Here is a 27,708-nt window from a genome sequence, read left to right on the forward strand (position 1 = left end):
ACAGGGTCTCATTAAGTTGCTTAGTGCCTCACTGTTGCAGGGACTGACTTTGAAATAAGCCTCCTGAGCTGCTGGGATTAGAGGCGTGTACCACCTCACCCAGAGTAGTGATAACATTTTGATACATCATAATAATTGCCTAAACTTTGTAAGTGGGACAGTCCTTTTTAACAATTATCTTTGTGGGGTTTTATGCTGAAAAATCTTGAGACTCATAGTTGGCTCATGGTACTCTCCATGCCCTCTACCTCTCTTTTGCCTTGTCTACGTGTAGTTTTAGAGCAATGATTTGTGAAGGCTTTCCTTTCTTGGGATATTTTGGAAGATTATTATTTTAACAAATATTTCCTGTTTATGTTATACAAAAGGAACTATATGTTCATAGTAGAAAAATGTGAGAAAACCTATGAGCAAGAAAATGATGACATAACCACTTAACATTTGAGGTTTTCTCTTCCATCTATCTTACATTTATTGTTAGACTCATATTTGTATTTAAATGTAAAATTGACTATGCATGTTTATATTATTTACATTCATATTTTAATATAAGAACTGAACTGTTAATTTAACAATAATAATTCATTGTCTCTGTTTCAGGCAATTTTCTGAATGATCATGGATAAAGTAATGAACAAAATAGGCAAAAGTCCCGGATTTGCTTTTGATATTTGCTTTACTTAACTGACATTAAGTAAACTACATAGCTAGAGGGTAATAAGTTTAGGTGGAGAAAAATAATAAAAGACAGGTTTATGTGAATATATATAGGAAATGTAAGGGGTGCAACTTATTCCACTTCTCTGCCATCCAGTTTTATTAAGGTTCGATGTTGAATAATATTCCATTAAATATTTATCACATTCTAACTTTTTAAAAAATTTTAACTGATACACAAAAACGTGGCATAAATTTCCACATTTCTGCTATAGCTATAGTTTGTAGACTATACCCTCCCTTTGGCCATTAAACATTAAAGCTCTGTGAGGCTGGATTCTAGGCCTTCAAATCTCTTAATGCTATACTCCCATCTAGCCATTTTATTTTTGAAAATTTTGGTCACCACTCATTTGCCAAAATTACATCAAATTACAAGTTAAATCCTTAAAATTTCCAAAGAGAACTGCTATATGGTAGGTTTTTAAAAAAAATTTTATTTTATTTTCTTTTTGTACCAGTTGATTGAACTCAGGGGCACTCAACCAACTGAGCCATATCCCCAGCCTTCTTTTGTATTTTATTAGAGACAGGGTCTCACTGAATTGCTTAGCACCTCACTGTTGCTGAGGCTGGCTTTGAATTTGCAGTCCTCCTTTCTCAGCTAAACTGAGTTTCTCAGCAGTTTCTCCCAAACTGCTGGGATTACAGGCGTGCACCACCATGTCTGGCTATATGGTGTTTTTATCTGACTGATAGATGATATTTTTACTTGGATGTTTTGGAGGTACCTCAAACTCTACTCCAAAACTGATCTAATGATCAAAGATATTCATTATCCCCCTCCTCCACCACTATTGTAGCTCTTCATCTTCAAAGAACAATTTGGATTATGTAAGTCATTTGACTCTGGGGTCTCCCAGACATTGATCTCTGAGGATTCTGAGAGCTTAGTTGCTCTGCCTTGTCAGGCAGTATATATTTTACTTTCTTGTCCAATGGTATCGATAAGCATGAAAGTGCCAAAAGAAGCCCCAGTGCATCCTCTACATTCCATCCCTGTTCCTCCCTGTCCCTGTTATGTAGCAGCAACAATTGACAATCAGAATAAATCACTCTGAATAGTGCAGTGAATCTTTTGTCCATTGGCATATTCAGATAACCCACCTGTGAACCAAGTCTGGGGTCCTTTCTTTCCCAGTCAGAAGGTTGTGTAAAACCTGCTCCACTTCCCACCTTGAAGCCAGAGGTATGAACTGAAGAAAAGCTGTGGTATAGCGAAAATGTGCTGGTGTCTCAGGAATTGCTTCTTTTTCTTTTTTAATTTCCCCTTTTCTTTTATTATCAAATTTTTCTTCAGCAAAGTTTTGTCTAAGTCCAGCATTTACAGCCCAAACATTTTGGTCTCAACTTACTCCCTTTTAGTTGAAAGCCAAAATATTAAAAATTAAAATATAGAGGCTTTTGTGTTAATTTTTAAGATGCTCATTACCCTTTCCAAGTTTTTTTTATTGATTTTACTTTTTTAAATACACAAAGGCGGAGTGCATTACAAGTCATTACACGTATATAGCACAATTTTTCATATTTTTGTGTATAAGGTATTTTCACACCAATTCATGTCTTTATATATGTACTTTGGGTTTTTTTGCATTACAATTATTATTACACATATATACCACAATTTTTCTTATCTGTTTATATATAAAATATTTTAACACCCAATTCAATTCCTCATACATGTTCTTTGGATAATGATGTCCATCACATTCCACCATCCTTGCTAATCCCCTGCTTTCTCCCTTTCCCTCCCTCCCCTCTGCCCTATCTAGAATTCATCTATTCCTCCCAATGCTTCTTAATGTATCAAATATTTGCAATTCCATCAAATTCCAGAAAGCTTAATATCAGTACAAATTTAAGTTGAATGTACAAAGTTTGGTCAATAACTAACTTAAACAAAATTATAAATATAAAAATACCTTTGTAAAAACACAGTAATTTATTGAATTACTTTAATTGCTCCTTTCATATAATTGAGAATAATGGAAATTGCATGAATTTTCCTTAAGACCACCGATGTTTCCTTAACATCATGAATACTTTAAACTTAACATTAAAGTCATTTTCCATGAATTTCCAAATTATTTATAATTTCTTCCTCTTACAGCAATTTTTAGGTAATTGTTCAGCTATTTGATTTATATTTCTTATGCATAGTATACTATAAACCACTTCTTCCTACAGAACTCACATAAATCCCACATTTTTTTCATTTTTTAACTGTGAAACTTTACTAAAATACATAATAATACATAAATAAATCAAGAATAATTTAAGATAGTATTCTTGATTAGGAAAGTGAACATTATTTATGATATTATTTCTTTCTGAATTCATGAATAAATCTTAAACAATCAAATTTAAATAAAAATACAAAGGAAGCTTTTTTGAAGTGGAAATAAACCAAATTACAAGGTATCTTAAAGAATAAAGTGACAAAAAAATTTTAGGAAAGAGATCTAATAAAAAAAATACCTACATTTACTAGCCATTTAACATTTGGAGCTGGGTGTATAGCTTAGTGATATAGCACTCACCTACTACTTATAAGGCCCTGAGTTCAATCCCTAGGATGGGAAACAAACAAACAAAACAAAATAAAAGTAATGCTAAAAATAATAAATCCTGCCTTTTAAGTACGGACAATATTTTCAATCTAGGTTCTCATGGTGAGTGCTGTTTAAGATGATAATGGAACCTCATTCTAGCAATTCTTAAAATATGATTAATTTGTAGATATATATCACCCATGTCTGGCTAAGGTAGGTTGCATTTGTAGATGTAGTTTGTATCTCTCATATTTTATGAACACCTTGTTCAGTTCTGAAGATTTTCCTCAGAGCATCTTTCATCTCCTTGTTCCTCAGGCTATATATTAGAGGATTACATAGAGGTGTTATCACAGAATAAAATAAGGTAATAATTTTTTGCATTTTTACTGTGTGTCCTGATTCAGGGCCAACATACATCATCAAAATAGAACCATAAAAAAGGGTGACAACTGCCAGGTGAGAAGCACAAGTCAAGAAAGCCTTGCGTTTGCTTGCTGCTGAGGGCATCCTCACCACAGCTAGAATCACTAGAGCATAAGAAGAAAGAATAAACAGCAAAGTGCCAATCATGAAAAAAGAATTGAAGGCAGAGTAAATGAACTGGGTGGTAGCATCTTCAGAACAGGACAGCATCATCAATGGGACAGGATCACACATAAAATGGTTGATGATATTTGGACCACAATAGGATAACCGTGAAATAAAAATAAACGGAGTTAGAAAGAAGATGAACCCACATGACCATCCAAAGATGATGAGGCCAGTGCACAGCTGTCTGGTCATGATGCGTGGGTAATGCAGAGGATGACAGATAGCAAGGTACCTGTCAAAGGCCATGAAGCAAAGGAAGAAGCCCTCATCATACCCAAAGGAGAAGAAGAAGTAGAATTGTGCAAAACAGCTCACAAAAGAGATGGACTTGCTTGTGGAGAGGAAGTTGGCCAACATGTTGGGGACAGTGGAGGTGACATAGCATATTTCCAGGAGAGAGAAATTTCCCAGAAGGATGTACATGGGGTTGTGAAGGCGCCGGTCTCCCCTCACAGCACAGGCAATGGCTGCGTTCCCCATCAGGGTCAGAGTGTAGGTTATGGAGAAGAGCCCAAAGTAGAGGAGCTGCATTTCTGGGCTGGAGGGAAAGCCCATGAGGATGAAGTGGGTAACAGAGACTGTGTGTTCTTGGTTGGACCCGTTCATTGGTGTAGAAGTCAGTGAGATTACAGAGGTTATTGCTGTTTAATGTTGAATTTTTTTCCTGGAATCACCAATTTTTTTATTATTAATTTTATGAGGTAGTAAACAATTAAAGTGTTGCTTGAGCAGCAAAACTGACCTGCAAACTTGCAAGACTCAGTTCTGAACAAACAATGTTATTTTTAAAAGTCACAGTAATAGCAAGGAGGAAAAAATATGAATTGGAGGCAAATTTTACTTCACCATGAACCCTAGATTAGATACTAAGGATATACTCGGTTTAACTGCATTATTGATACTGTACTACTTTTCTGAATATGTGGAATTATTTGAACACTATATGGATACTTCATAACTTTTTAAATTATTTATAACAGTGAAATATAGTAAAATACTAAATCAAGATATTTTAAGAGAACACATCTCAATATATTGCTCAATAGGGCACATAGTAATCACCATGTAATTACTCATGGTGTTTTATAATGATAATAAAAAAGACCTCTGTCACTCTAGGATAAATAGTCTTTTATGCCACTTTGTATATACATACCAATGTTTAGTATTAAAAAAAAAAAGCTTTTTTTTCCTTGTAGGCAGCTCCATGAAGTGTTAGGAAGAGTTTTATGCCTTGGCCTCTAAATCGATCTACCTGAATATTTTTATATACTTCCAGGTGAATATATGAATATGTTCTACCTAAGACCATTTTTGGAAATTGGTCTTAGGTAGAACAACTGGTGAATTTTAATGTGAAGTTTAATTTGAAGTTTAATGTGCCTATACTTGTTAACCATAGGTCCAGTGAGCTGCAGGAGTAATTGAAAGATTGGTTAAGTTTTATGATTATGGGACTCATAGCAAAATTTTAGTACATTTTTACTGAAATTTGATTAATTTTTCACATTTGGAAATATTTTTGTATTTTATAAATAATACTCAATAAGTAAAGGAATGCTTGTCAAAGTAAGCTCTCTTACCCTGATTAGAGAAATCCTGGTAATATTTGTTTATAGGAGATAATATTAGAGTTTCTCAGGCCATACTACACAGAGATGATTAACTCTTCCTTTTGAGAGCCATTGAGATGTTACTAAAATTGGAAGGATTACTATTTAAGACTCTCATTGCCCTTGAACCTGCATGAAAACTAGTGTAGCAAATTAGGCCAGCTGAATCCTGTCCCTTACTATGTTGTTTCAGTAACTTAAAATTCAATGTATAATCTTTTTTGTTCTTTAGACATTCTTTTATTCTACTTACATAGGATCCTTCTCTTAATTAATCATTTCAGTTAATTAATTTTTATGTAGAGAAGTATCACTGATTTGTTTCAAATCATTATTGGTACTTGCCTTTCTTGTTTCAGAATATCCTTGTCCAGTATTACAGTTTAGAGTAAATCTTGTAGTGCAACAACAACAAAAATGGAATTCAAAAGCCATATGTAAGCTTTGGGAAAGATGTTATCTTTGGCAAGAGAAATATGCCATATTTATTCATCAAGTAAAAAAAAGTCATCAAAATAAATAAATTTGATTTTGCTACTTATTAGTTAATATGCATCCTTTCTTAAAATCCTAAGCCTCTTTATATGTGTATATCTCTGTGTGTATATACATATAAACTTATAATGTGTATATATATGCACATATATATGAGTGTGTATATATATGCATATATATATATATATATGAAATTATAACTAAGTAAAAATACTTATCAGAAACCAGGTAAACAAGAAAATTCACATTTTAGCCTTAATTTTTTGCCAGTTTTATTCTAATAAAATACTTTAAGTTTTCTCAAAGGCAAGAAAAAAAAGTTTCCTATTATTTTTGCAAAACATTGAGCATGTGTGGCCCACATGTTATAAAGTTTCCACTCACTCCTTGGATGAACGCTGAGAAGGTCGGAGATGGGGAGAGAAAATATTATTCCATGGACCAAAAGACAAGTGGGAGACTTCCAAGAAATGGGATCATCCAGTTTGTAATCACTTTTAGATTGCAAAGAGTGAGCACTAAACACAGTTTCACTAACTTCAGGGTACATGTTAGAGGATGAAGTGAAAGTCCAGATGAAGGTACCATGTATATTTATTTGCTTGCATCATGGCCTTTTGGGATTTGGGGCTCTCTCAATGATTTGATTCTGTTTCCTCAAAAGAGGAGGTCAGTTTTGAAATTACAATCACATGCCAAATTTTACTGTTCCCCAAAGAAGAGTGAAGATGTAGAAGTAAATTCTTTCTTTCATTTCTAGTGTTCATAAATTACAGAAGGTTCTTGGGGAAAAACTAAATAGTAAAAGAGATGCTTCTACTAGCTGACATAGAAAGCTCTGTTAGGTCCCCTATACCCATTTCAAAGAAGAAATCATTCTTTGCTTATCAAATATCTGTATTTGTATAGTTTGTTAGAGATATTTGAGTTGAACATTGTGTAAAGTACAAAAAATTGGCAGTTCAAAAAATTTCATTTACATCATCTTATTCCACAAATATTTATCAAATGTGCATGAATTGCCAAATGCCTCTCAGATCCTGGAGATATATAGAAAACAACCCCACAACTCCTACTGTCACAGTTACTATATTCTATTAAAGAGAGAAGAAAACAAAGGCCTAAATAAGATAATTATATAGTATATTGAAAATAATAAGGAGAAAAATGGAGCTTGGATTATGGCAGGGACGTTGGAAGTTGGAAAAGGAGATGATGATTTTAAAGTGACAGGAAAGCTGGGGAATGTGACATTTAAGCAATGTCCCCAACTGGAAGAACAACCTGTGGATATCTGGAGGAGCTGAGTTTCAAGCCCAAACAACAATTGTCAGAGGAACCACAGGCAGAAGAAAGGATAATAGAATGATAGCATAATGGCCAGCAGGCTAGTGTGGCTGTGGCAGAGTACGGAGTAGGGACAGCAGTGAGATACCAGGCAAGAAGGACACTGGGTGAGGCAGATCGCTTAACGTAGGCCATTTGTAAGGACTTTGCTTTCAGTGTTAGAAAGGGTCAGATTTGAGTGAAAACAAAATGGTCTGGCTTAAAGTTTTCTTTTTAAGTTGTAAAACCTTGAACCTTAAAAAATAGTGTATATAATAAAGCTCACTGAATTATTAAAAAATACACCCATTTAATTACTGCCTGTGTCAAAGTAATAAAACATTATCATGTATCCCCCATAGCCTTACTGGGATCCTTCTAAGTACAACTTCTCTCTTCTTCCCAAAGTAACCACCAACCTTATCATAAAGGTATAGGGGAGACCAGTTGGAGCAGAAGAAGATTGAGAGGGAGAGAGGAGAGAGGGGAAAGAAAAAGAAAAGAAGAATGAAATTGACAAAATTACACTATGTGCATGTATAAACATACCACAGTGAATTCCACCTTTACATTTGTTTATAAAGCACCAAATAAATGAATGAGCGAAAGGAAGACCAGTAGGGCAGAAGAAGGGGAATAGGGGAAGGCAGGAGAGAGAAATGGGGAGCACCAGGGACTGTAATGGAGAAAATTAAATTCCATTCATGTATGAGTTTGTTAAATTGAAATCAACTATTACATTTAAGTATAGTGCACTAATAAAAGCAAGGAAAAAAACTATCATCCTTCTGTAAATTTGTATGTTTTAGAAATATGTATAAATGAAATGATATATGTGCATAGTATCTGGAATCTTTCACTCATAAATTTCTGATATTTATCTGTGCATGTTCATACATTAAAGTAAAATGACACTTCATGGATTTTCATCACTGTATAATATTTCTTTACCTGTGAACTTTTGCATAACTATAGTTCATTGATTTTCATGGTCATTTAATATTCTTTTGAATGCTTATACCACAAAAATAGATCTATTGCTGATGGGACATTTGGGTTATTTTCAGTTTTGAATTGTTATAGAAAATGCCACTGTGAATAATATGCATATAGTTAAGCATATGCTTTCAAGAATTTATGTTGTATGTATATGAAATTGTGGGATCCTAGAGAATGCATGTGTTCAACTTTAAGAGATAACCTGCTAGAGATTATTTTTTAAATGTTTGCTCCAAGGTATACTCCCATGAGTAATACATGACAATTCCTATTATTCTATATCTTGCCAGTTCTTGATTATGTCAGTTTTTAAAACAAAAACATTTGGGAAGATATGTACCCATATCCCATTGCAGCTTTAATTTGCATTTTCTTTATAATTAGTGTGTTTGAGCACATTTTCTTATAATTGTTTATTGTTTGGATGTATTCTTTTTCAGTCTTGCCTGTTTTTCTTTTTATCGAACATATATTATTACTTTAAAACTTTAAAAAATGTATTCTGAAGGATCTGTTTTCTCTGCTCCAGGATGTCCAGGTTTCTCCAACCTTAGCCTCTGCTACCCTTGACCTGCAGGTGTGCAGAGATGCATAGAGAAAACAACCTTAGGACATTTTGGAAGCTGGGAAATGAAATCCAGGAAGTAGAGATTTCAAGATGATGGAATAGAGGCATCTAGCCTTTCCCTCCTCTCTACAAAAGAGAATCAAAGCAACACATGTATGGCCTCATTTTGAGGTGAGTGATCATGGGAGACCACCGGAGATCAGCATGAGAGAGGCTGGGAGCTTGTAAGTCACAGAGACCAGTGACAATGACATAACGAGAGAAACAAAATATCCTAGCACCTGTCTTCCCAGCTCCAAACCTGGAGTGGGGGAATGTCACCTCTTCAGGGTTAAGGGTGAAAGAGAGAGTCCCAGAAAGCTTTTTAAGTACAGATGGGCAATGTTAGCTGTTGGAAAATTTTGTTGTCATAATAGGCCTACAGCCTAAACAGATAATAGGCCTAAAATTCACACAGTAGTCTAGCCTGGAAGACATCCCCTTCCACTCTACCTGGTATGGTAGCCAGGAGCCATCTGGAGAAAGGACCTATTGTCTGAATTTGGACTGCTCTATGGGTCTGAAGCCCCTGCATATGCCTATCTCTGGGTCTCCATAGATATTCCATTGCATTGGGTGAATGGATACCTGCCTAACACTCTGACTGGGCCCATCAGAGTGACTCTGACCTGCCTTGTTAGGGGCTCTGTACTGTAGGGGATTGGTGTGAGGACATGGAGGGGGTTGGGAAGCATTGCCTTAAAGAACCAGGAGATGAGGAATCTTGCCCTCTGAGATCAGAAGTGTGGCCAGTCTCATGCAGGTTCATGTTTGGGCCAAGACTGAAGGCAGTAGCAGTTCTCTTTGCTCCTTCCTCCTGCCCTGTGCACAGGTACCTGCTACTAACAGGGTGGGGAAGGAATGTCATGGTTCCCTGACGGCTCCCCACAGGAATGTGCTGAGGGGACCTTGAGCAACACTGTGGGAGCTTAGCCAAAAGAGATATATAGAGAAAGTTTGCCTAGCTCTGGCTACATCCTGATCCCTCTTGTGGGCATTTCAACTGAAGGAGTCAGGAAGAGAAAACCCCCAGAAGTCACCCTGTTCCTGGGTACTCAAGGCCCTGAGAGAATTTTGCCTGCCTTAGTCATGCTTGGCTCCCGTTTGCTTCCTGGTGGGACCTGCAGCTTAAAGATTCAGAAAAGCTCTCATAGTTGTCCTGACTCCAGGCATGCAAGGCTAGAGGGTCCAAGGTTCTGCTCCTAGGTTGGCACTCTAATAGTAGCAACAGAGGGAGCACTACAGGTCCTGCTGCTGCCACACCAATTGTTGGCTGCCCGCACACCTTGACTGACCACACACTGCTGTTAGGACTGTGTGTGAGCATCACAGAGAGGGTGCTTGGTTCCTGTCACCACCTCTTCTCACGAAGTGCTTGGGCATGCACCTCTGTCTGACCAGAGTCCTAGTGCTTCAGACCCCTCAGTGTTTCAGAAACACAACTGGTTCAGTCATTGCCAGAAATCCTTACAAGTAACAGAGCCAACATCAGCAGTTCCAGAGGAAACCCATCCCCCAGTAGGTGTCAGCACTCCTAGTGGAGGAGTAGCCAAACATTGTGCACCCTACACACTCTGCTATGTACATGTAACACATTGTCCCCAAATTTACTTACAACAGTCAAGGAAGCTAGAGGGAGATGACACTATGATGCCCAGTTGGAAATAAAGCCAACATTGCATAACAAACAACCCAACACATGTCTTTAGGAGAAAGCTGCTGATTAAGAAAGCCATCCTATGAAAGTGGTAGAGATATCTGAGTCACCAAATTCTGCAGATCTCAAAGTAGGAACATAAGGGATATAAAAACATCAAGATAATGTGACACCTCTGAAAGATTATGATGCTTTAGCATTAGACTCCAAAGAAATTTGAGCGAATGAAATGCCTGATAAAAAATTACAATTATTATAAAAAAGCTCAATGAGATACAAGAGAATACACTGGCAAATACTGAAGTTAAATTGGGAAGACAAAGTAGAATATGAGTGAGAAACTCTAAGGAGATAGAGGTTTTCGAAAAGAACCAAACGAAAATCTTGAATGTAAACAGCTCAATTAGTCAAAAATTCAGTTGAAGGCCTCAATAACAGAGAAGAGACAGTGTAATAAAAATACCTGAGCTTGAAGATAGGCCTTTTGAAATACCCCATTCAAACACACACACACACACACAAATAAAGACAGCGTTCAATATATTTGGGACATCACTAAACAAAACAAACATCCACATCATTGGATTGGGATGTATGACAAAGAGGAAATAAAGATTAAGGGCATATAAAATATAATTTATAAAACAATAGGTACCTGGAATTAGGCCAGCTATCCATCAAGAGAAGAATGGATAGAGGAAATACAGTGTATATACAAAATGGTATATCATTAAACTATAAAGAAGAATGAAATCCTGGCATTTGCAGCAAAATTGATTGAACTGGAGGAGGTTATCTAAAATGAAATAAGCTAGACAGAAAAAGGCAAGTACCACATGCACTCTCCCATGCTGAGGGCCATTGCCAAGTAGGAATGACGCATCGAAATTTCCTTGCCAGCATACCCCATATTAAATGGACTTGCCTTGGAAATCCGCTGTGACCTTGCATGTGTATTTGAGAAAGGTGACCCTGCTCAAGGACGAGGGTGGATCCAGGTTTAAGGTGTATCCTGCACGTTTGAGGAAGTATCCTGCTCCTTGGGGTTAGGGCGTTCCCGGTTTAAGACAAGTTTAAGGCGTTCCGGTTTAAGACAATGTGGTTTTAGGGAAGTTCCAGGTTTAAGTTTATTGCTGCTGGGAATAGGGCGTTCCTGCTGCCTGAGTTCCCGCTGAGTTCTCCTGGAATTGAGAAAGATAAAGTATTTGGGGACGTGAATTGGCGGGCAGAACGTGGATTTCCCGAGAACGTGTGTAGAGGCTGGTGTGAGTTCGGGAATAAAGAATCGCTGTTTGAATCTACAAGGTGTGAGTGGCTCGTGATTCTGTGCCCAGCCAAGACATTGGCACTCCCATACATGGAAAGTAACTGAAATTGATCTGAGAGTAGAAGAGTGATTAGTAGAAACTGGGGAGGGTATTGGAGTGAGAGTGGGTGGTGAGGCTGGAATAAAAGTGGTTGGACATGATCTACACATGTACATATGTGGAAATATCATACCGAATGCTACTAATATATATAATTAATGTGTTAATAAAAATATATTTTAGACATAAGCCTTTTGTCAGTTATATCTATTACAGATGTTATCTCCTATCTGTGTGGCTTTATTTTCCATTCTCATTTTTTTTACCTTTATTTTATTTATTTATTTTTATGTGTTGCTGAGTGACACGAGCAGGACTGCATCGAGGTCCCGTGATCGTCCCCAGGTGGTCCTGGAGTCAGGATCGCCTCTGCTCCAGGTAACCGCTCCCAGCCAACGATCCGTGTCCTGAAGAAAGAAGTCACTGCACACGATATGCCTTTTCGAATGCTCAGTTTATTCACACCAGGTTTCATCACATCATACGAGGCACAGGAACAGAGACTGGCGGGGCTCAGTTCGCTCAATGTTGATCCACTGGCATCGTGGATCTGAACTGACCAAAGAGCTCAGCCTTCCTGGCCCTTAAATACTATAGTTGTTTACAACACTTCAAACCAAAACATGTTTACGTCGTGGCTTCTATCTCTTATCCTATCCTCACAGATTATGTTTACACTGTATCACAACACGCTTATCCTAAACTACCACACTTGTTTGTGCTAAAATACATCAAAACATGTTTACCTTATGTCCTTATCTAACTCACACATATTTCTAACTTATGCACCCTTCTTCATCAAAACATGTTTACTTCAAATTCTCCTGTCACTGAGGATTGAACTGAACGCCTTGCATGTGCTAGGAAAGCACTTTATCACTGAGCCACAACCCCAGCCCCTCAATTTTATTTATTTATTTACTTATAATTTTTTAAAATTTTTTTTTTTGGTGTTGATGGACCTTTTTTGTTTTATTTATTTGTATGTGGTGCTGAGAATCGAACCCAGTGCCTCATGCGTGCTAGGCAAGCGCTATACCACTGAGCCACAACCCCAGCCCTCAATTTTATTTTAATAAACAGAATTTTTAAATTTTAATTCTTCTGACTTATCAGTCCAGTTCATTTATAATTATTATTTTTTCCTTATTTCAAAGTAATGAAAACATTTTACTTTATTTTCTAGAAAGTTTAATATTTCACCTTCCACATTTAAAATCTGCAATCTGCCTTGGCTCTACTTTCTGTGTGTGATATAAAGTTATGGTTAAATTTCACTTTTTCATATAGAAATCCATTTGACATTTAATATATATATATATTTTTTAGATGGAAAAGACCTTCTTTTATCCCCACTATGAAGTTCCTTTATCATAAATTAAAGGTATGTATGTTCATGAATTGGTTTCTGGATTCCTTGTTTGATAACATCTGGCTTTTTGTACTTATTGTATCACATTCTCTAAATTAGTATAGCTTTATAATGAGTTTAGATATCTGGTAGTAAAAGACACAGTTGTGCCAACAGAAAGTAGATTGTTAAACTATTTAGTCTATACTAACTTGTTTTTTCATTTTTGAAAGATAATTTATTTTATTTTTACTATTATGAAAGTAACACATGTTTATTTCAGAAAAAAAAATGGAGAGCAGAAAAGGATTAGAAGTTTAAATCATTCATAGGGCTTTTACCAGGGCCATTTTTTAATTTTACATTTCTAGTCTCTTTCTGTCTTCATATTTCATACATTAAATACAGAAGCAATTATTTTCATATTTGGAATTATAGCACACACCATTTGCCAATGTTTTTATTTGATATTATATATTGGTTCTTTCCCATAGCACTAAATATCCTTGGAGCATGATTCTTAATGAATGCAGGATATTCCATCTTTCATCATTGTACTTTATCCTTCTGTTTCAGGGCACTTATTTTATGCAGTTTCTGAGAATATGAGAAAAAATTCATATAAATAGATATGTGTGTTGTTTTGAAGAGGTTTATCCCATTTTTGCCTATTTTAACTTGGTGGCAAGGTCAGGCTTCATTGGTTAGAAGTAGCCTTTTCAGAAGCTGCTCACAGAAAACATCCCACTCCACCCTCCCTTGAGGCAAATCAAAATAGTCCTCTTTTTGAAGCCACCTGGTGAGGCAGTGATAGCCGAATAGCTTCCGCCCATCATTAGGCTCCAGAAACAGGAGGCAAGCTGTTCCAGGTCTGGCCACCAAGTGATAGGTGGCAAGCCTTAACTCCAGATGGCACCGGGGACTCCCCAGGGCTTTGTTGCTGAGTACACAGAGGATGGCCCTGCAGTTCTCCATGCTGGCAACAAGGGCATCCAACCTGTCCTGCCCAACCCCAAAGTCCCTCTCTGGCAGGCACAGCCTCAAGCCCTCACCTGCTGGAGGAGACTTCTCCAGTGTAGGAACCAGTTCTTCCAGCACCCAGTCTTGGTCCTGCTCACAGTAGGATATAAAGACATCATAGTGGAATTGGCTTCTGGGGCCACGCCCACATAGTTTCCACCACCACACATGAAAAAGAGTCCGGAGATGGTGAAGCCAGGACCATTTGGGGCAGCCAAGCAGTACAAGGATAGAGAACAGGAGCACCAGAGTAAAGCTGGCAAGAAAGCCCTGAAACTCAAGATCACGTGCACACTGATGAGAAAGGAAGGAGAGCAGTGGAGTCTTGGAGTAGTCAGAAGCATTGGCCATGCAGATGGATTTCTCCAGCCCATACACAAAGGTGTTGGGGGCCTGTGTTGCCCAAGGCCCCACCCAGAAGCTTTCACACTGGCAGGTGAAGGTGACATCTGAGAAATAAACATATTGAGGCATCTGGGGGATTAACTCCTGAAGGTTGCTGTCTAACCCCAGGGTCCATTCAGAGTTGAACAGCAGTAGCTGCAGGTGGTCCAAGTCCCTGAAACTGGACATGGAGAGGTTCCCAAGATTCAGGTGGCTCAATGCCAGTACCTGTAACTGAGGCACTTCCTTCAGTACCAGCTCCAGCTTTGTTGACCTTGACTCATAGTGGAAATTCAGATCTCCGAGCCCGAGCTCTCGAAGCTTGGGCATCCCAAATAGTTGCAGGTTTTCTGTACTCCCATAATCAGACCAGAAGTGCAGGTGCTCCAGGACAGGAAACTGAGGGAAGGATCTCTGAGACTGTTGACTTGAGAAGCCAAAGAAACTTACGCCTCGAAGAGTGAGATGACGCAGGGAAGGAAAATGAACTGAGGTGTTGTATGGAGACAGTACCACTTTGGAAGTTTGTAAGATCAGCTTCTCCAGGAACAAGAAGGGATCTTCATTGAAGTTATTAAACCAGATACCTGTTTCTGCCCATATCTCTAAGCTGAGCAGAGCTAGAGGCCAGGGAGGATAGAAGTCCAGCATCTGAAGTGAACCCAGCTGCAGATGGCTCAGCCTCTGGGGACCTTGGAGCTCCTTGCCTGGGATATGACTTAAATAGGTGCCCAGCAGGTTCAGTGAGGTGAGAGCAGGAAGAAAGGAGAGCCAGTCTGGTTTTAGTACCTTAATTTTGTTCCAGCTCAGGTCTAGTGTCTTTAGCTGCTTTAGTCCCTCCAGGCTCTCACTGGATAAGTTGGAGATGTTGTTGCCACTCAGCCACAGCTTCTCAAGTTGAGGAATAAAGGAGAAGGCTCCATAGGGCAGAACACATAACTCATTGTTGGACAGATCTAGCACTCTCAAGTTTGTGCTAACCAGCCCATCTGGGAGCACCAAGGCTGGACCCAGCTTATTCATGGATAGGTTGAGACTTTGAAGCTGGGGCAAGGCATTTAGAAACTTTATAGGAAGCAATTTCAGGCCATTGCTGTAAAGGCTGAGATGTTCTAAGGAACGACAGCTTGAGATCTCCATCCTCTATGTTTTGGATTCGATTTCTCCCAAGGTCAAGTGCTCGAAGCTCAAAATAACCTGACACTTCCCAGGCAGTTTTTCCATACCTGTACCCACAAGGGACAGAAAGTCCAGATGGAGCAGTCCTGAGCCTAAAAGACCTAATGCATTCAATGGGGTGCCATCCAATCTCAGGGAATGGAGCTGGAGGCCATTCAAGGCTCTGACACCTGCCTGGTTCAGCTTCAGGTTGTAAGACAAATCCAACACCTCTAGGAAGGAAGACCATGGTCTGGGGATGGCTGTAGGAGAAAAACTAAGTACAAGGTTTGAGAAGAGCACTTGTAGCTCCTGCAGCTCTATCAAACAGCTGTGCCCCAGGGTTAGATGCCTAAGGTGATTGGCAACTGAATGTTCTGGCTATAATTCAGGCAGTAGCCTTGAAAGGAAAGACTACTGAGGAATGTGAGAGGCACCAGGGCATCCGGAGGGAGAAATAGACTCAAGCAACAGGGAGCATGATGCTCAAAGGAAAGGTACTGCAGCCGATTCAATCCTTGAAAGGCCTCAGATATAATCTTGAGGGTGCCCAGCTGTAGCCTCAAAAGCTATAGGAAGAGGAAGTGACCAAATGCACTAGCTGGCAGGACAGGAACCATGCCCTGCAGGCAAAGTGCCTGTATATCCTGGGGCACTGCTCTCAGGGTCTGTGTCAGGTCTGTAACATTGGAGCATGATGCAAAAATATGCAGCCCTGGGGCCAAGGGACAAAATGGGATGTAGAAGGAGAGATTTGACAACAGGGAGCTATCTGCTATGGTACAGTCAGGGACAGTCCATGCCTGGCTCATGAGATCACAATCCATCAAGTCCAGCAGTAAGAGAGGGAGGACAGCAGAGACCAGATGTCTTTCCATCTTTGACATTGCTTCTAGGATAAGAGGAGAAAGAATAAGAGTGTCAAATCCTACAGTAATGGATAACGCTAGTCTCAGACCCTTCTAATACACAGAGCATCCTTGGGATTTTGAAGACATATTGAAGAAAAAGCTCTGTGATTTTGATATGAATTAGACATTTGATCAAGTAGGAAACTCAAATTATGCTCATTCATGTGTTACTCCATGCAAGGGAACAGAAACCCAGAGAGGGAAGCAAAAAAAAAAAAAAAGTCAGAATCTTGTGGTAGATCCAGGGGAGAAAGTGATAACACTTCCCTATCTTCCTGCTGAGGATTATTAGCTCAGGTTACTAAGTCCTTTGGAGGGGAGCCCTCAACCATGAATGCGTTCATTCCAAGACAAGGCAGCAAATTTAACTGTCCACTACAGAGTGGACTGAAAGAGGAAAAAGTGGTGATGAAAAGACATAAATATACACTCTTATTTAATCTGAAACTATGTGGTGTATGTGGGCCCACTGTCTTATTTTACTTACAAGGCAGTTGACTGTCAAAGAAGCCAAGTTACCTGGCCACGATTGAAGAAATAGAATGCAGGCAGGACTAAGGAAACATTCCGAATGAATTCTACTGAAGAGTTTTTGGAAAGTAGTCACAAAAGCTACTTCAGGCAAAATATTTTTAAAAAGCAGGTAAAATAAGCAGGGTAAGAAGTTGAAAAAGTAATTAAAGAAACCATAGTCTCAATACTTTTGTGTTCAGAACACAATGTTGAAATTGGGGTAACAGGGACAAGGACTGACTGTGCTAAAAGCAGTGACCCTTTACTTAGACTTGCAGATACCCCATGGATAACTGAAAGCAGCATAAAGCTTGACATCCCTGCCTTCAGTTTGTTACCTTAAACTGTGAGTCAGGCCCCTGCTGAGCTCTGAAGGTAGGCTTGTTGATCATTTAAGGAGTGCTCATCTAATAACTATGTAAACTTAGCCTTAAGTTTACCTAGTTTATCTTGTCCACCTTCAAGACTGATGTAAGATTTGTATCATCATATCTAAGACCTTTGGAGTGGGGCCTAGAAGTCTGCAGTCATTGCTCTGTGCAGTGGAGACTTGCAGGCACATCAACCCAGGATAAGACTGCTCCCCTAAGCAGGAGCCATCATCTAAGGGGAACGGAATCATGCCCTTCCAGGATCAGAAGTCTTCAAGATAAACATCCTGAGCAACAAGTGGAAATTTCCCCTTCCAAGTGATAAAGAGCTTCTTCAGAGCCATGTTGTAGAATAAGAACTGAGAAAATTATCAACAAGACCACACTTTAACCAAAACAGCTTAACTATGTAGACCTCTTGCCCACTGCTCCATTTCTTCCTCTCTTGAAACCTACAGTTCATGTCATCAACTTGAAGTTGGGGCTGAGATGCTGGATCTCACTTTGCCTTCCCAGTATGACCATGTTGATTAAAGTTTTTTTCCTTCTTTTTACTATTACCTTCTCTGTTTGTTTTTTGGGGTGAGTGGTCAGACCTGGTTTCTTGGGGCCTTTAGAGTCAGACCTCTGTCCTAGGACTCTGGTAACCGTAGAAGTTTTCATTGACCCTTTTCTCAGTTTACTTATTTCTCTTTTATGGTTAAGGCTCAGACTGACCATTATGAAATGAGTAGTAATCACACATTTCCTGTTTAGGACCCTGAAAGAATGAAACTAGGCAGGAGAGCAGACTGGTACTCAGGGCATGAGCCATAGCAGTTAGGCACAAGTGAAGGGCATTGATCTCCTAAGAGTGTAACTGGCACCCAAAGGAGGATTTAGTATTGAAATCATGAACTTCTCCATCTTTCCCTTAAGCTCTCATGACAATGATTTGCCTGAGTGGTACTGAAAAGCTGGCTCTCCAGCACTGCTGCTGCCTCTCCTCCAGAAATACCCTTTCAGTTGTTAGAGCATCATAGTCACAGCTCCTCAGACTTCAGCAAGAAGCTCAGAGGAGGCCTGAGGAGGAGGCCTGGGAATCTTCATCTGGATGACTCAGCCTTATAGTTTATGGCATTTGCTACCCTTGATGCCCTGTCCTTCTCTTTCCATGGCAGTTCCCTACATTTTTGAAGGACTGTTTCTTGAACCTTGATATGTCACATAGCATGTCCTGTTAGTTTGGGGCTTTTGCCGGGTTTCTGTTCTCGCGACTAAAAGGCTCAGGGATCACTCCAGTTGAACTGGGCTAACTGGGCTGCATGAAATAACCACACTAGAGACACAAATACCTTTTTCTTTGGGGTCGCTGTAATGGGTGACCTTAAGGGTCCGCAGGAAAAGAGAGAGCGAGAGCACGTGCTGACCCCTTTTATTGAGGAGAAGCTATTCAAATGAGGCAAGGGGTCAGGTTTCAGGGGGCTGAGTCTATCTTCATGATGTCCACTGTCAGCAGGTTGACTGACACCTGGGTAGGCCACCCCCAAGGGCACAGTAAGAGAAGGGGACACACACAAGTCACTTCCATGGAAGATTCTACCCTAAACAGGGCAAAGGGTTATATTACAAAGGAACAGGTGAGCATAGCTTCACCCATGGGGCTGTAGCAAGACACACCCATGCGCGAGACACTGACCCTTGAACCCAAGAAGGGTGGGGAAAGCTCTGCCACATTTCTGTGACTGAGTGCCTCAGCACCCAACTGGAGAGTGGGACTCAGTCACTTGCAAGGTTGGTCTCCCACAGGCTTTCCCTCTCTATTCTAATATGTAGGAAGATTTTAGGGGCTAGAATATCTCTCAGGCCAAAGAGACACAATGGCCTTGGGACAGAGATTCTATGGATTTAGAAGTCTGAGCTGCTCTTTTTTCCTCAGGAGATCAGGTTTAATTGTATTGCCCTCTGGCATACTTATATCTATCCTCCATAAAGGACAGTTCCTCATTTGGCCGGTTAAATTGTAGCAAAACTTTTCCCAAACATTCCCCTTAAGCTTTCCTGGGCCCTGCCTACCTCCTGCTGCTGGCTTCCCCAAAAGAGAGACAAGTTCTTCCTTTAGGGACTAATCTCTTTCTTTCCTGTCAGTTCTACCAATTGCTCTTCTATCTTATCCACAGAACTCACCTGGCACAAGGGCAGTAGCAAGTTTATCTCTGAGCCCAGGAAATTGTGGTCAGCAGAAACAAGGAGCTGAAATTCCTCAGGAAGGATTCTTTCTCATCTTCTCCTGCAGCAAAGGAGAAAAGGCCTCTTCTCTTGTAATTCTTTTCTCCACAAGGGCCTCTGTTGGGTCACACATCAGTATGACACTCCTGTTAATAGCTACAGGGTAGGAAGTTCCAGATAGAGAGAGATGATTGCTTTGTGAACCTCTTGACTTCTCTCATACTGTATCATTTTCTCTTCCTTTTCTCTTCTCATGACCTTTTCTATTTCACGTTTTCCTCTTCTGTTTGGAGATTTCAGTTCTCATTTTGTATCATATCCTCCTGAAATGTGAAAGGACAAGTCTTCTTTCATTTTCCAGGAGAGCTTTCCTCCTTGATATAACAGTGACCGACCAACTCATTATCTCTAACTTCCCCACCCATGCTCCTAATAGTCTTTTCTTTTCCACAATTTTTATTGGTGCCTTATATGATGGAATTTGTTACATATTCATACATGTACACAATATAATTCGGCCAATATCACTCCCCAGCAAGATTTAAAGCAGAGGATTAAAGAGGGACACATAACGTTATTGGAAGGGAACTTGACTTTGCCACTGAGGTTGGAAGTGCAGAGTAAAAGAAGGGAAGGGAAAGGCTGATTTCTCTCCAAATGGTAGGATCTTCTTTTCCAGAATATTTGAGTCTTGGGGAAATTTCTGGGAAGAAAGTCATAAAATCATAACTAGGTGTTGATTATTTAATATCCCAATACAAGAAAGACCCCCAGATTTAGATTCATATCTCCTTTGATTTGAGTGAAAAAAATTTTGATATTATTTTGCTTCTGCTCTTATAATAACAACGTCTGTTGCAAGTTTGATTTTATAGATATTTGAGTAGTTTTCTCATCTCTTATTTCAAGCAGTTTTCAAATACCATGTGAAGGATTTTTGTTCTATTGAAAATTAGGAAACAAAGTTAGTTTAGTTTTCTACACATATTTATGAGTTTTTACTACAAAATCCTAAACTCCAGAGTGATTTTTTTTTCTGATTAAAATTTTGTCTTTGGAATCTTTCCTATTAAATTTGTTTATCCTGCTGTTTATTTGTATATGAAGATTTATGTGGGGCTGGGGTTGCAGCTCCGTGATAGAGTGCTTGCCTCACACATGTGAGGCACTGGGTTCCATTCTTCAGCACCACATAAAAATAAAAGCAACAAAATAAAGGTATTTGTCCATCTACAACTTAAAAAATTAAAAAAAAGATTTATGTAAGTAATATCAACCTCCTAAAGTAAGACTTCTAAGAAAAGGGGCCACTTCTAAATTTTTATCATTATATTTCTTATTTTGTGCCTAATACAACCTCAATTTTATTCTGATAACAATGTGCCTAGTTTAAAAAATTAAATGGTGCAGCCTCTCTTGTTTTTAGGAGTCGTTAGTTGACACACTTATGTGAAAGCAATAACACAAGTAGGTCATAGGTTTGCCTCTTTTTGCTGACTGAAGCTTTTACTGTCATCTTCAGATAATAAGGTGGCCTTGAGAAAGGAAATATATATTAAGAAGGATTCCTGAAAACTGCAGAAGAGCCAGGGTGCCCAATGATGTCTTAGAACTGCTATCTCCAGGTTGCCATAGACCTCTTAGAAGTATTAATAAGACAGAGGTGAGGGGGGAGAAACCAGACATCTAACCACTATGTCTTGTTACTTGAGCTTCTATTCTAGGTAGCTCAATCTAAGCTTAATACACATGATAATTCTGAGTCGTTGGATAGAAGCTGAGTTTCCTTTTTGTTTCTAACACTTTGGTGGGTAATAAGTGGAGTAGCTGCAATATTTGATCAAAAGTTATCATTTATTCCTTAATAATTATTACTTAATAAAAAGTTAGTATTATTCCACAATAATTACTTTTTATTAAGTAATACAGTTCCTTAAATCCTGGATTCTTCTTTGGAGATGGTTGAATTTTCATTAAAAAAATGGATCTGCTTTTATTAAAATGATTAAATGTATATTTTGACAAATAAATGACTTATTTGAAAGGGGTGAGGATTTAAGATACATTGTTATAAAAAAACACAGATATATAGTGGGTAGGTATACAAAACATATTTTTATTTAAACTTTTAATGAAAACTGGTGCTTATGCTAGTGATAAGCAGGGGGCTCAGGGCAGAGACAGATACAGATAGAAGTTCCTGGGGAAAACATTCCTGTTTGGGAAGGTTCATTAGCGATTCATGTGACTGCATGGCATTTCCCTCCATTGTTTTTCTTTACTTCTCTTCCAAGCATTAAGAAGGAAAATTGCAAAGTCAGAGTTTGCAGCTACAGATCCCTTATCCCTGTACGTAAAGAGCTGCTTCTGAGAGAAATACAGTTACCAGGGTCCTAAATGTCCACTTCTCTACAAAATGCCCACATGGAAAACTCTCTGAGAAGCTCTGCAAAGATACCATTATAAAGGTTATCCTAGCTGCAGCAGTATTCATTTCTTATGCACAGAGTAGCAGGGAAGCTTAGGTAGGTGGTGTCTAACAGCATTGCTCGAAGTTATGTATTCATTCCTAGACATTAGTTTTCTAAGTTCCACACCCAAATTAGAAGTAACATACATTTTTATCATGGAAAATTTAGACAGATGTTAACATAAAAGAGGAAATAAACAATCTAAGTTACCCACATCCTGACTCTATGTAAAATTATATAATAACGTTTTATGGTCTTCCTTTTTCACTCAATACATATTTTACATATTAAATATTTTCATGTATTTTCATATAATTTGTGTAGTTTTTCTCCCAAAATAGCTGAGAAGAAATTCCTTTGTGTTATCCTACACTCATTTGTCCTTCACAAATCCTGCTCTTTGGTCAGCATGGCCACATCGTGCTGAAGGCAGACACAGAGGACTCAGCCATAGTTCCCAGGAGTGGACATGGTACAGCAGAAAGGTGACTGAACTCCTAGTCAGAACTAATTCCTTCACTTACTGAACATGACCTTCGACAATGTATTTACTTTCTTTGAGTCTCATTTATAAAATAAGTATGGAAATATCTACCCTACTTAAGTGACAGAAACTGCAAAATTTAACTGAGCATCTATGTGAAAGTGTTTTATAAATGCAAAGGGTTTTAAAATGAAAGACATGAATAATGTTAATTGAAATTGATTCCATACACAATATGTATAATATGGTATTCTGATTCATCTCATTTATTCATCTCAGCCACTCTCTGACATATTATTATTAGCTCTATTTTTTTTGATTAAACAATTCAAGGCAAAAAAGCCAAATAATTTAGATTTGAAATCAACCTACCTAATTCCAAAGTTCTGGCCCTTTCCTTCTTTAGTGGTAGAGAGTGTGGTTGCAGCTAATAAACTTCATGATTCATATTTAAAAGTAAAAAATTCTGACTGTCTATTTTCATTTTCATTGAGGAAACCACTAACCAGCACAGTTATTTTTAAATGTTACCCTATTGTGCTCTTTTGAAAGTCTAAAAGCTGAGGGGGAAAAAACTTCTATCCTTTTTATTGCCATCCCTAATACTCTTTTTCTCTTCCCCTCTTTCTCTCTCAACGATATAGTTTGGATTTGAAAAAAATACAGTATGTTAATTCGTAGTGTAAATAATTTAGCATTATGGAAAGTACTGTGAACCAATCATAATATTTGGAATTATAAGACAAAATTGTTGAAAAGCTAGTGGCTGCATAAAGTTATTAACTTAGTGATCAAAGTCAAGGAATTGTGATATTATAGTGGAAATATTGCCAGTCGTTCTTCTTGAGGTCTTTTCTGATCAAGCTCAGGAAATTAAATAATCACATTCCCTGGAAAGGGATGTAGAAATAGGAAACACACCATGGGGCTGTATAAGTGAGAATTATATGTCAGTTTCTGTAGTAAGATTGAATGAGGAGTTTGACAACTTCTTATATCAAAGGAGCAAATATTTTTCCTTCTGAAATGTTCATGCCAAAATTTACAAATGCATTCCTGCCTTTTGAATTGAATAATCATCTCTTTTTCAAGACACTGTTTTAAGACAAAAAAGCCCTAAAAATAGAATTGCTAGATGCATGTAATATTCCCATATCCTGAATTTTCTGGGACAGTTCTGTTTTGAATTAGACAATGAATCTTAAGTTGGCAAAATATTTTCATGGCAAATCTTTATGAAGATTTGATTGAGATATTATTTTATAACCAAAAAATAGGGGTAACTATAATGTCCAAAAGGAGAATTGGTAGTAAATGAAAAGAGGATATTGGAGTGTTCAGTAACCTGTACTAATTCTATAAGAGATTATTTTGTGGTGGTGGTATTCATTTTTCTTACATTTCTCCTCCTAAATATAACTTTTCTTACTCCTTTAAAAAAGAATTCTTAGTTCCTTGGAAGTAAAGCCCTCCTTCTAGGAAAATGTTCACCTCACCACATAAAAATTCACAACCCATATCATATTTGCTCAGTGGAATATTATGATTACTAAAAGCAATAACTATAAAATTTGCTATAATATGGAAACAAATTCCACATTATATTAAACAAAACACATATAAATAAAAATAACTACATTAGATTGAATTCTGGATGTTTTTATCATTTAAAAGTTTTTCTTAATTTTTTTTTCATAGTTTCAACAACACATAACAATGAATAGTCATTTTTTTTGAGCTCTTGCAATTTATTCCCAAGTAAGTAATTTCCCTGTTTGATACTTAGGAGAAAATATTCTATTATCTAAAACTCAAAGGACCCATGAAGTTTTTGGTGATTCCTCATTTAGGTAAAAAATTAAGTGCCCAGGACACTGTATTTCTAATAATTCCAACTGATGTTGCTGTACATAAAATTAGAAGCTTCTCCTTAGAGGCTTAGTAAAAGGTAATATATAAATAAAACAGCATACATTTAGATATCATTAGGCTAGAATATTTTATTGTCCCCCCAAAATTTTAATAAATCATTCAAGGGCTTATTTATCAGGAATGACCATATAATAAAGGCACATAGGGTAAGAACCACAATCAAGAAATTATATTTTCCTCCTTTTGTTTATAATCAACTAACAAAACAAACCAAATGACATACTTATAATTTTATTTATCTCATAACTATAAATTTATATCATCAAATAGAACAGAAGTTTTTTATATATAAATCATATGAAAACTATCCAGAAAACACCCAACATGTACCTTCCTCAGTTAATACACACGAGTTCCAACAAGAAGCTACAGGCATCCATTTATCTATGTAATCTGGCCACTCTAATTCTACAAAGAGGCCTACAGATGTTTAATTTCATAGCTAATATAGTAAATATCACTATTCACATTTGTAGATGTGGAAAACTATATAATTCTTAATGCATCTTGTTTGACTATACTGACCTGATCATACAGAAACCATCCAATAGACCTCAGATTATGTTAGGAATCCCCATAATTTTCCTCATGGCTGCCTTTATTTCCTTATTTCGGAGGCTGTAGATAAGGGGGTTAAATAGTGGGGTCACCATAGCATAAAACAATGTTGCAACTTTCTGCATCCCAGCAGAATGTCCCAGTCCTGGGCTCACGTACATGACCATCAGAGAACCATAGAACAGCGATACCACGGCCAAGTGAGACCCACAGGTGGAGAAGGCTTTATGTCTTCCAGAGGCTGAAGGCATACGTAGCACAGCTATCAGGACCAGAGTATAGGACCCAAGAATAAAGAAAAAGTTACCAAAGATAACTAATGAGCTTAAAGTGTAGCACAGCATTTGAGTTCCTGGGGCTGTGGCACACGCTAACGCAAAGAGTGGCCCTGGATCACACACAACATGGTCAATAGTGTTTGGTCCACAGAAAGGCATTTGAGAGATGAGGGCAATGGGAATTAAGAACCACAGAAACCCACAAATCCAGCAGATAATGACCAGTTTGATACAGGAATTCCCAGTCATGATATTAGGGTAGTGCAGGGGACGGCAGATAGCTAGATACCGATCAAAGGCCATGACAGTCAAAAGCAAGCATTCCGATGTACCCAATGAGAAAAAGAAATAGAACTGGAGGAAGCACCCAGCAAAGGAGATGGTTTTTTTCTCCGACAGGAAGTTGACCAACATCTTGGGGACTGTAGAAGAGACATACCAGATCTCTAGAAAGGAGAAATTCCCCAGGAACATGTACATGGGAGTGTGAAGTCGCTTGTCACACAACAGTGCACAAACAATGGTCCCATTCCCAGTTATGGTGAACACGTAGGTTGTAGTGAAGAGAGAGAAGAGGAAGATCTGAATCCTCCACTCACAAGAGAAACCTTGGAGTATAAATTCTCTTACAGAAGCAAAGTTGGACTCTAGCTCAGAGATATTCATTAGATCGGTATCCTGCAAGGTCAAGAGACATATAGTTTAAAATGTATCTCTTTTTAATGAGTAAAGAGACAAAAACAGACATGGATCATTTTTTAAAAGAATTGTCAAAATATATCATACTTTAATTTTTTTTCTTCGTTGCATACACTGATTTTTTAAAAAATACCAGTTTTCCACACAAAAACAAATGTTTGCCTGTTCTAAATTTCTTCCTATATGACCACAGTTGAACTAGATAAAATTAAACTCATTTTGTAAGTCTGTTATTTTGGGTCAGGAATGATCTGTATAGTTTCTGGCAAACATGTAACACAAAAATTGACCCTTAATAAAAGTATTTGTTTCTTAGCCCAAATCCTACTTATAGTATAATATTTATAGTTCAGTTAAATATATTACTTAACTTTATTTAAATATGCAGAAATGAACATATTTTATAGTAAGTAAGTAGAAATCACCTTAAAGCCATTATTCCTGAATTTCCATGGTTGCTATTAGCTTGAGCACCATAAAACTGCAATTTTATAAAGTTACTCACCAATACTGACTTTTGAAATTGTAATGTTACAAGATCTTCTGAAGAAAGAGAGTCTGTAAGCTTTTGCCTGATCTTTCACTTTGTTTCATAGGCTGATAGATTTCCTATATTAACACAGCAATGTTATATTTATTTGGTCAATATGTGCAGAAGTTTGAAAAATAAGATCCAAGCATGGAACTTCCTTTTTTAAAGTATTTTCTTTCCCCTCATAGAATATTGGGGTTGATTTTTCTCATATGCCTGTGTAAAACTAAAAATTTCTAATAAATAAGTCAAATATTTTCTTTTGTCATAAATTTCCTTCATCCCACATTTTATGAGAAAGATGTCAGGGATTTGTTACATGAAAATAAAAACTTTAAAAAATATACAGGGATATGAGTCCTGAAAGTTGTTAGGGCTTATATTTTAGGCAAAAGAAAATTTTCAAGAGTTTTTCCTTCCAGCCTTGTCTGCACACTGATGCTCAGGGAAGTCCTGAAGAGAAAGGTATATTTATTCGTCTCTTCAATATAGGTATCTCTTTTTAAACCAGAAGCATTCATAAATCAATTTTAAGAAATTATGGAATAAGAGGAGAATAATTTAGAGGTGTCACAACCTTTAGCAGTACCCCCAAAATGAAGCCATCACAGTTTTGATATGACCTAAATCTTAAAATGACTTCTTTTATAATCACTAGATAATGACTTTTACTGCTGCACAAAAATTAAGAATGTGCTTTCTTTATCTCCTATTCTCTTGGGACTTGGCCTCTGTAGCATTAGGGAAAAACTTCTCTTCTAAGCCAGTGGGTCTTTAAGAAGCTAATGATTACACATTCTTTGAGAAACCAGTAGAGATGGGAAACTTCTTTAAGGTACCATTGACTTACAAAGAGCATGACCATTTGGAATACAGAACCTAGAAACTTCCAGAAGACATAGTTTGAGGAA

At 37.8% G+C, this 27,708-nt stretch overlaps 3 protein-coding genes across 3 annotated transcripts; all 3 read right to left on the minus strand.

The window, feature by feature from the left end:
* Window positions 1–3,515: 3,515 nt before the first annotated feature.
* On the minus strand, window positions 3,516–4,469 carry LOC101964928 (olfactory receptor 11G2). The gene has a single exon (XM_005341417.3). The coding sequence runs from the start codon at window positions 4,467–4,469 to the stop codon at window positions 3,516–3,518; it is 954 nt and encodes a 317-aa protein (XP_005341474.3).
* Window positions 4,470–13,968: 9,499 nt separating this feature from the next.
* LOC101964634 (toll-like receptor 11) lies at window positions 13,969–16,727 on the minus strand. Its single transcript, XM_078049037.1, is given in 4 exon segments — window positions 13,969–15,820; window positions 15,822–15,891; window positions 15,894–16,202; window positions 16,205–16,727. Coding segments are annotated over 4 exon segments (2,754 nt in total).
* Window positions 16,728–25,284: 8,557 nt separating this feature from the next.
* LOC101964362 (olfactory receptor 11H12) lies at window positions 25,285–26,259 on the minus strand. Its single transcript, XM_013365737.3, has one exon. It carries the CDS (start codon window positions 26,230–26,232, stop codon window positions 25,285–25,287), a length of 948 nt encoding a protein of 315 aa, XP_013221191.1. The 5' UTR covers window positions 26,233–26,259.
* Window positions 26,260–27,708: the final 1,449 nt, after the last annotated feature.

The sequence above is a fragment of the Ictidomys tridecemlineatus genome, chromosome 5 (assembly GCF_052094955.1).
Source record: "Ictidomys tridecemlineatus isolate mIctTri1 chromosome 5, mIctTri1.hap1, whole genome shotgun sequence".
NCBI lineage: Eukaryota > Metazoa > Chordata > Mammalia > Rodentia > Sciuridae > Ictidomys > Ictidomys tridecemlineatus.

Coding starts and splice junctions, on each gene's coding strand:
- LOC101964928 (XM_005341417.3), bottom strand. CDS start 4,469: ATGAACGGGTCCAACCAAGAACACACAGTCTCTGTTACCCACTTCATC.
- LOC101964362 (XM_013365737.3), bottom strand. CDS start 26,232: ATGAATATCTCTGAGCTAGAGTCCAACTTTGCTTCTGTAAGAGAATTT.